At 34.2% G+C, this 10,090-nt stretch overlaps 3 protein-coding genes across 7 annotated transcripts in view; 1 reads left to right on the forward strand and 2 right to left on the reverse strand.

Annotated features, from left to right (window-relative positions):
* LOC108689337 (golgin subfamily A member 4-like) overlaps positions 1–5,325 on the forward strand; it is a 12,016-nt gene extending 6,691 nt beyond the window's left edge. Inside the window, exons 8-16 of the mRNA XM_018196071.1 lie at positions 934–1,049; positions 1,737–1,839; positions 2,354–2,792; positions 2,897–3,132; positions 3,207–3,387; positions 3,493–3,718; positions 3,821–4,005; positions 4,254–4,799; positions 4,886–5,325. Coding sequence (XP_018051560.1) covers positions 934–1,049; positions 1,737–1,839; positions 2,354–2,792; positions 2,897–3,132; positions 3,207–3,387; positions 3,493–3,718; positions 3,821–4,005; positions 4,254–4,799; positions 4,886–5,325 — 2,472 coding nt within the window. The remainder of the gene's footprint in view (positions 1–933; positions 1,050–1,736; positions 1,840–2,353; positions 2,793–2,896; positions 3,133–3,206; positions 3,388–3,492; positions 3,719–3,820; positions 4,006–4,253; positions 4,800–4,885) is intronic.
* Positions 373–1,916, reverse strand: LOC108689520 (transmembrane protein 177). Of its 2 annotated transcripts, none has more exons than XM_018196305.1 (3): positions 1,848–1,916; positions 1,230–1,375; positions 373–1,150 (listed from the first exon to the last, which is right to left on the reverse strand). In XM_018196305.1, the coding sequence occupies exons 2-3, from the start codon at positions 1,358–1,360 to the stop codon at positions 373–375; spliced, it is 909 nt and encodes a 302-aa protein (XP_018051794.1). In that variant the 5' UTR covers positions 1,361–1,375; positions 1,848–1,916. The 2 variants fall into 2 exon arrangements, with proteins under 2 accessions (XP_018051794.1, XP_018051793.1); XM_018196304.1 differs by lacking the exon at positions 1,848–1,916 and adding an exon at positions 1,655–1,711.
* Positions 5,326–5,585: 260 nt separating the features above from the next.
* LOC108689500 (protein held out wings) overlaps positions 5,586–10,090 on the reverse strand; it is a 49,614-nt gene continuing 45,109 nt past the window's right edge. For all 4 annotated transcript variants that reach the window (XM_018196276.1, XM_018196275.1, XM_018196274.1 and 1 more), the window contains one exon: positions 5,586–8,527. Coding sequence is in view for 1 of the 4 variants with exons in the window: in XM_018196278.1 (XP_018051767.1) it covers positions 8,514–8,527 (14 nt within the window). In the remaining 3 variants the exon portion in view is untranslated. The remainder of the gene's footprint in view (positions 8,528–10,090) is intronic.

Here is a 10,090-nt window from a genome sequence, read left to right on the forward strand (position 1 = left end):
AGCACAATAGGTAGTCTAAGGACTAATATGCATATATATATATATATATTGTAATTAATAATATATATTCCCCAAATGAATACTGTTTTTCAAAGTTTATTACGAATATCGCATCTTATCACCAACAACATTATAAATATATATTTACATTAATCTTGTTTATACATAAATTTCCGATCGCACTAAGTACTTCACGTTCCATTCATTTTAGCGCGTACGAAATAGTTAAACCATGCAGTTAATTACGGAAATAAAAAGATATATTTCGAAACTATAAGACATACTAGATATCATTAGAATTTTTATTATTCAAGGATATGGTCAACATAAAAAAAGATGTTTAAAATTTTAGATAGGTATAAAGAAATCAATTTATTTCATACCTTCCAAGTTTCGTAGATGCGAATCGAAAAAATCCTTCCTATGAGAAATTGGCATATGTTTCAGTCTCAAAAAATTCTCTTCATTTCCGTGAATGGTATATATACTTTTCCCATCTGTTCCAAGGAGAGTCCTCAAAGCTCTGTTTCTACTTAACGTTTTTTCGTAAAATTCCTGTCCTCCCTTGATATATTTGGTTCCTAAACAGCACAAAGCTTCATCGTTCTTTTTGTCAAGCTGATAACTTCGATAATCCTTTACACCGAACCAAAATATTGCACCAAATAAGATGAAAGTCGCGTAAAGCGTACGTCGTGCTATCGCATTGCCTTCGCGTAGTTTATATCTGTACGATATAATGTTGTAAAGGGTCCATAAAGTCCCTATAGTTAAAGCCAGCAAGAGTGAATTAAAGCATGGCTCCTCTGCCTGAATTCGCAGGATTTCGCGCGCTATTGCAAATTTTTGTGCATCCTCTGAGAACGTTACTGCTTTCAGAAAAGCCTTCGCGTCTTGTCGCGTCCAGTCTACTGGCTCCTCCTTAATCTGTAGGCTCTTGTGAAGCTGCTCTACAGTATTGGTGAAATTAATGGGAATTCCCAGTATTGCACCATATTTAGTACTGAAAGTACCAGCATGAAGCAAATCGAAACCAAATACGCTGACGGGTTTTATAGCATTCTTAACGTCATCGGATAGTTTCAAGTCGCTCATTACCTTCTCAATTATCTGCTGCACTTTAGAGCTTAACGGCACCTCTTTTCCTAGTCTATATTAGTTTATAAAAAAAAGGGATATTAAGTCACTTGGAATAAAGAATGGGAATCTTAAAATCTTGCATTACTCACTGGTATGTGGCCACCATATATTTGTACTTTTTCAGGAAGATAGTGTGTGGCATAAGAACTGCATAATATCCAAATGCAGTCGCAGTCACACCCAGAATCACGTTCCTATACTTGAATGAAAATTTATTCATGCTTACACTGCAATTCTGAAAATAAAGATATGTACTTTCAATATTTATTCGCATCTCTCTGTTGGCGACGTTGATCGATTTTGATTAACTTAATTTGCAATTAATATAACTTGCAAAGTTATTTCCAGTAAAACTTCAGATTGTTAAAATATGCTTTTGATTTAATTTTTCGATGTCACATGCAACGAAAAGAATTTATAATTTTATTCACGTTGATGAAATTATTTGACAAGTTAATCAAATTTGATCGAAGTCACTATAATGTATAAAAGAATTCCAAAAATTCTGTTTTACTTCTCAGTTTACTTTCTCTAATCGCGAACCATAACCTAATCTAACATAATTACCCGATTATAACCTACTAAACTTAAACTAGGCAACGTTGCTCGCATGTGTTAGTAAATATGGCAAAGATAGAAGAGAAGTCGATTAATTTCTTCGAGCAGTTAGAACGTGTATTTCCAATAATTAAGGGAAAGGTACGTACAATATATATTGTATACTGAAATCACAAATTTGTTTTTTTGACAATGGAATATCTTTTATGATATCAACGTTAATACTACTGTATGAAATCGTAACCTCAATATAAATACGGTGTTCATGTCAGAACTGTAAATAAAATCTGAATTTTTAAATATTTGACTAATAGATGTACAAATATTTAATATTATTTTAATAAATATTGATAAATTGCAATTAATTCTATTTTCGTAGTTCTGTAAGACTTTAAGATTTTGATTATCTGAATAATTAAACACTTTATTATTAGACTTGAGATGACAATTATTTCGGATAATTTGGATATCATATTTAAAAATTTAGCTCTGTTTAAAGACTGTTCAGATTTATATTTGTTATTTTTTAAATTATGTGTTATTTTTAGATTAAAAGGGTTACAATAATTTAAAAAAAAAACAGTTTATGTGATATGATTCTCATTATCACAGAGACATATAAAAGATGCTCGATAATCTATTTTTTTTTTCTTAGATTCAAGAGGAATGCACAGAGGAGGAATTTGCGAATTTAGTGGAAATTATACAATTCGTCAAGACAACAGAATATATCATAGAGGTTGTGATTCATAACATAGAACAATACATCCGTTGTCACGTGGCGCCGACATTCTGGAAGAAATTTGAGTATACAGAGGATAGCCAACGGGGTTTTGAATTGTTCAAATCTGCTGTTGATGATCTGTACACCAGTCTCACAGAGTTTCTGCCGATTCTAAAAAAGCTAGAATTCTTAAGACAGAACAAAGGCGAAACATCAAACATTGACAACAGTATAGATATAGAGGCACAATTCAAGCTCATTGTGAGAGCGACGTTATTGAGCCAATTACCTCTGTGTCATGAATGTATCATAGAACATTTTTACAAAATCGCATTCAATGTATTTTGTAATTCAGATAACTCGTCACAAGGTAAATTATACAAGTTTTCAATTCATCTTTATTATTTGTATTATATCTGTGATTTGCGCTTGAGAAATGTGGGAAATACAATAGAAATATACTCTTTAAAATAGATATATCAATCAGCGAGATCCAGTGTATAGGATGTAGCCAGGAAATGGAGAATTGTCGATGTCAGATGATAGTTTATATGTTTCACGAAACAAATAGAAAATTAATCGAGTTGGAATTATTGGAGAGACTTGTGGGAAATGTACTCACATCGCTAATCCATATTCGTATTAAAAATCATGTAATTCAAACGTGTGATAAGACATTTGATGTGTCGCAATTGATCTCTTTAGAAAATGTATGTCTCTCTCATTATATAATCTTACACAATTGTATAATAATGACAATGAGTTATTACATTTTATGTTTTAGTGGCTCGAAACTGTCGTGATGAATTGGTTAATAAGAGTTTATTCCGGTGGTTTCTCGAAAACGGTAGCACTTAGCGATGAAGTTCGTAACGCCATAAACAAGTTCAAACAGAAACTATCTCATTTTCTGTACGAAACATACACTAATATAAGAATCGATCATCTATTTAATATAATAATAGGTACAATTTTAATTAATATATCTATAATCTAAAGTAATTTATTTATTTATAAAGATTTATTATTTATTTGCAATTTATACAATTATGTGCTATATTTTTCTCTAGAATATCCCGAGTCGCAGCCTGCGGTGGATGATCTCCGAGTTTGTTTAGAAAGAACTGATAAACGGAAGGTTCTGGTTAAGAATTTGCAAGAAGCGATTAAAACGCGGCTCCTGCATGCTGGTGTAAATACTCCAGATATAGTAACCGCTTATATTGCTGCGATCAAAGCGCTCAAGCATCTTGATCCAACTGGCGTTCTTCTAGAAGCTGTAACGGAACCTATTAAGTGAAATCCCTTGTTTTGTCGCATCAAAGTTGCAATTCATAATGTGAATTTAATATAAAATGTTAAGAAATAGTTGTTTATCAAGTCCAATTTATCTTTTAGGTGCTATTTGAGGAGTAGAGAAGACACCGTACGTTCCGTCGTTAATAGCTTGCTTGATGATTCACCCAGTGAATTAGCCGACGAATTGGTGAAAGGCGAGTGCTTGCAGCTGGACGATGGTTCGGCGGATGATGAGACTGAAGATTGGGAAAAATGGATGCCGGATCCAGTCGATGCTGATCCCGGTAAACTGCGAAATTTCCTTATAATTGACTTTAGCGAAAAAATTCGTGCTGCTCTATAAATCATATTATCATTTATTATTATATTCTATTTTCGAGGGATTGGATTTAAAATATATATTCTTCCAAATTGAAATTGAATTGAAAAAAGAATTGAAATTGAATCATAAAAAGTTTCAAAATTTATATACTCATCGAAATAAGATATTTTTATAATGAACTTTTCTCTCAATAAAAATTTATTTTTCTAGCTAAATCGACACAGCGTAAAGTATCCGATATCATCTCTACGCTGGTGAATGTTTACGGCAGCCAGGACTTATTCGTCAACGAGTATCGCACATTGCTAGCGGATAGACTGCTTTCACAACTCAACTATCATACCGAACGCGAGATACGTCACTTAGAGTTGTTGAAGAGACGATTCGGAGAGAATCAATTGCATTACTGCGAAGTTATGCTGAAAGATGTTTATGATTCGAAAAGAATAGATGGTAACATCCATTCCGATACCAGTTACAATTTGCAGAGGGAACTCTTTCCCACTTCCGCGCTCATACTATCAGCGCAATTCTGGCCGCCGTTCAAGGAAGACTGGAAATTGAAATTACCAAGCATCGTGCAGAATCAACTGAATAAATATGTGAAGGCGTTTGAGGCCTTGAAGGGAAACAGGACGCTCTGTTGGAAGCCTCACTTAGGAAACGTGAGTCTGGAAATTGAATTGAAGGATAGAAAGCTAGATATAAACGTCACACCGGTGCACGCAACAATTATCTTGCACTTCCAAGATAAAAGTAAGTAATAACACGTTGATTATTTGTCGAATCGAAACGCAAATACATGATGAAATAGTTGTTCTTAAATTAAGTTTATTTTGCAGATGAGTGGACTTTGCAAGAGCTGGCGGAGGTGATGCATGCACCGGCGACTGTTCTTCGACGTAAGATAGCATTTTGGGTATCACAAGGTCTTTTGAAGGAGACTTCTAGTGATGTGTTCGTTTTGCAAGAGGAAAGTACGTCGAAGAACCGTTTATCGACAGACATCGTTGAGGAGGAGGAGACTGAGAGTGCAATGGCTTCAGCCAGCGATCAGAGAGAGGAGGAATTGCAAGTGTTCTGGTCGTACATCGTTGGAATGTTGACGAATCTAGAATCATTGCCAATAGAAAGGATTCATCAGATGTTGAAAATGTTCGCGTCGCAAGGACCGGGTGCTGTCGAATGCGGCTTACCAGAATTGAGGCAGTTTCTGGACAGAAAAGTTAGGGAACACCAACTGTTACTTTCCGGTAGTTTCTATCGATTACCAAAGTCATAAAATGATAAAAAGATTTTCTATTCCATACTGCTTGTACTAATTCTAATAATAAGAAAATAATTTATCTTATGTCAAATATTTTTGTACATAGAAGGATTTCTTTTAATAGAGAAATAAAGCTAATGTAAACATTTCGATATGTTTTGTATGAGATTATGAAATGTCCATTTACTTTTTGATAACTTATGCATGTATATCAATAAAATGGAAATCTTATTTATATTTATCATTTCTTTCAAGTGTCAAGGAAGTGTCGAGTATTGAAAAAATATTTTTATTACCGTTCATCATAGTATTTATACATATTTGTATAAACTATTTTATTTGCACTTTCAATGTAAATTGTGAATTTTCTTCGATAAGTAGCGTACAGTATACTATGATTCGTAATCAGATCTTTCCGAGATTTCAGAAAACAGAATTGCTTTTCATTGTCACTTACACATTAATATTGCCACATATCCTGCACATATATCAACATTAAAATAAAATATGAAACTAAAAAATTATCATATACAATAAATTTCGGCAAAAAAACTATATAACTATAGAATAATAAATGTAAATTCGCATGCCGTAAGATCTAACAAGATTTTTTTGCTTGCACATATATATAATTTCTTATATAACTTATCTGAATACATTTATAAATACGATAACAGGGTGTAAACAAATCACGCCTGTGTTTACTTCTGCGGTAATAATAATAATAATAATAATAATAATAATAATAATAATAATAATCTCGAAAAATTATAAAAAAATAATAATGAAAATCGAATATTTATGCGCCATATAGCTTATATAATATAATTGATAAAGCAGTGCAAGCTGCAATAATATTATACAAAAACTATATATAATAAATTATGATAGAACGCAAATATTAAAAATGGATTTTCTTTCCAAAATCATAACAGATAATGTATCGCCGTTTGACGCAGAAGTAAATCACAGTGGTATTTATTCATACCGTCCGGATGTTCAACTGAGTCAGTGCATATGTATAATACATTATGTGTATACATGTGTAATAATTTACGTTCTCAGGCGCATATATATATTAAACAGAATATACATAAAGAGTGTACATATCTGTTCTCTATATAATCACGCTCGCGAATGCACATATATATAATTCGTATATTATAATCGCACTTAATAAAGAACAATGATATTCAAAATATTTCGTTAAATCAATTATTTACGTACAATAATAAAATATATATCGAATATATTTGTTTTTTTTTACGTTTGAGAACTTAAGTAGATTTCAGATCACTCTTAAACATGTGCGTGTATATCTTTCAACGCTTATATATACATGAAGGACCGAGCTATCGGTATATCTAAGAGGGACTCCTTGGACAAAAATTCAAAAATATCTGTCGAAACAACGAGTATAACATTTGACACATGAATGACTATACAGAAGTTATATAATGCGTGCAACTTGATATTCTTAATCGTTACATGTACAATATGGCAGACCTAAAAAGTGATGCAACTCTCTAATATAAAGTCGACATTAAGTAAGTCACTCTCTCACGCAAACACTCTTTGCTTGTATGTAGACAGAGATTACATACATTTCTTTTGTTTATATTCATATACATGTTTAATATCTTGCAAATAATTCCGCGATGTCAGAAAGTCATAAGATCTCGCGATACTTCTGTTATTCTTTTTTTTTGCCTGATAATATCGATTTTATCGATATTTATATAAATACATATACGTATCTGTTCGATAATCCTGCGGTTAAATTATAAGGTTTTTTCGCAAAGTTTTTCGCAAAATATGCAATTTATTTCACGAATCTTGGACGCATTTATCTCAACGCATTTTGGATGACCTGCCACTTTTCTTTCATCATCAACGTATTACACATTGACGTACTAGAATATTTCTCTGCGAACAGCACTTCTCTTAATACTTTCAGTTGAAACAATATGTACATGTAGCTCTCTCGTGCATCCGCATACAACGCATACTTTTAAAGCCTTATCTTCGGGATATTCATGATTCTAGCTATGGATGTTCCTAACAGTTCTTCTCGCAACTTAATGAAAAAGACTATTAGGAGAACGATCTAATCGGCATTGTCCTTTTCTTTCTAGGGATATACATATCGCGTGAAAGTTAAATTTTGATTGCACAGTTCTAATGCTACTACATAGAGTCTATCGATAACAAAGCTTTATCTAGAACGGTAACGCGGCTACACCGCACTACGTTAACATTACATAAGGCACATTTATGCGAGAGAGTTGTACAGAATTTCGACAATTTCTCCGACGTGAGAGACGTGTCGCACGAGAAAAAAGAAGAAGACACATTGGCATCAATTGTGATTTTCTTTGAAGAACTTCGCGAGTTCTCGCATATATTCTCGTTTGTGTTTTTTTTTCGCGCGACACTTCAGCAGTTAGTTCTTAAAAATGCGCGTAAATATATGATTGCGTTTAAGTTATATTAACGTTGTCACATTCTTTTGCGCTGCCATCTCCAGAGACGGGGAGATGCCAGCTTAGTCATAAGTACTGGGAAAAACGCGAACAACATTTCATCGCTGCCACGAGAAGAGAGAGAAAATAAAATACTTCGGAGATACATCGCGCGCGTGCTACAATAAAATTCCCCTCCCCACGAGGGAGTAAAAATAACCGATAAACTAACGTTCATACTAAAAACTATTGCTATTACCGCTAACGTTGCACTGAATTCAGATTTCGCATACCTGACTCGCGTCCAAAACAAGTTTGGAATAGTCCTGCGTTTTCTTTTCGCAAAAAAGGCGTGCGGGTATTCTACATAAAATATATAATATATATTTATGCATAAATATATAATATATAAAATGTATATAGGGTCCCAAATCTCTGTATATTATGCTAATGCACCTCGCAACGCTATCGTTTTGCGAAGTGAGACGAATTATATTTGTGCCATCAACGACACGAAGTGGCTCGGATTCCAATCGGCGACGACTCCATCGATCGCCGAGACGCGTGGGAGAAACTAACGTTTCCGAACATTAAGAGGATACAGGATGATGGATAAGCTTGACGAACGGGGCTGGTGACGCGGACGGACGGCGAAGGTGGTCGGCTGGTTGGTGAACCGATCGAACGCGGGATGCTGTTCCAGAGTCCAGGTGTTAGCACGGGGCGAGTGGATATCCATTGTTAGCACTCCAAGCCTACAGGCCACGGGCAACCGGGGTTAACAAGAAAGAAAAGAAAAACAGTTTGTTAGTAATCTGATTATGACTGACCGACGTTAACATTAAGTATCTAGTAGCTCGCCAGCTGAGAGAAATATAGTTAGTGGTGAAAAGCAACGCTTCCACGTTTCTCGTGCGCGCGTCGTACGTGATATATAATCTGGCAAATAATAGATCTGTTAAATCGATATCAAGTTAAAAAATTTCTTCCAATATTATTTCATGCGTTAGAGTTTCAATTCTTCGTTCACGAGCGAAAGAAGACTGTCTAATGATCGCGCGAGCACTCGATCCGAATCAGGAAGATTCGTCCGATGATGAAGCATTGCTTTGCACCGGCTACTTGTAATATTATTAGTGTGAAGCATTCGATTTGTACGCGTTATGACAAGATAATAATCCAACGGATCCACGCGGAAAAAAAAACGAACGTATCTAGTATCAAGCCAATATTAACTTCGTTATCTCGAATGTCCATGACAATTAGACCCGTTCGTTTCTGCTCGTGATACCCTCCCTGCGCGCAAAAAAAAAAACGTACAAATCGATGGATTACACATCGCTGAAATAACTCGCGTCAGGCTGGATGCACTAGTGAATGAGGGCACAATGCTCTGTCGGTTTCTAATTACATACTCCTCAGTGATCGCATTTATTGAAACCAGTCGTCCAACAAGCTTATTGTTTCACTTTTGTCGTTAATTTTATGCGATATACTTTTGATGTTAATGACAATCAAAAATTGCGATCTCGATTTAATAAAATAAACATATAAAAATTTCGTTGCAGTCGCAAAAAATTTAATTAATTAATCGACCGCTCACTGGTGCATCTACCCTGCAGCATTTGTAAAAGAACGTAGCTGCCTGTATATGTCAGAATATCAGCCAAACAAAAAAAGAAGAAACGATCAAGTGAAAAGAATCGATGATCGATCACTATCTGTTAATCGCTACCATTACACACGTACGTGGATTGCGTTATTTCCGAATATTATAGCGATTTTTCAGACAGGCAGCCTGGGTGTGCACCTGTCACCACATTAGCACCGATAAATGAGAAAGATTACATAACGAAATTCCGATTACATAGTTACGATGGTATTATTTTATAGATCATTATTGATCTTTAGTGATTAATGTCCCATCAGCAAGCAGGTGTCAAAGGCTCATGAGTGTTGCATGTGCCATACAGGACAGATATTTGTAGTACAATTCCAGGCATTCCTTTTTTTTAAGAGAAGCATATTATTATTAATAGACGCTATTAAACAGATCTGTTTATACAGTAAATATAATAACGTGAGTTGTGTGGATCGAGTGATAACTGGAGATTCGACGAGAAACTCGCATGTCAATAGGAGAATGTGATAGTAGAGGCTATTTTCGATTTTAAAATGTTTAAAAAATTTGATAGACGAATGATAAATTGCAATTATAATGCATGTGTCTCAATAAATAATAATTTGATTGATCTGTTGATAATTCGTACGTATTAACGATAATAACTATCATTTAATTGATAATAATGAAATAAATA

This window comes from Atta colombica, unplaced genomic scaffold, assembly GCF_001594045.1.
Source record: "Atta colombica isolate Treedump-2 unplaced genomic scaffold, Acol1.0 scaffold27, whole genome shotgun sequence".
Taxonomy (NCBI): Eukaryota; Metazoa; Arthropoda; class Insecta; order Hymenoptera; family Formicidae; genus Atta; species Atta colombica.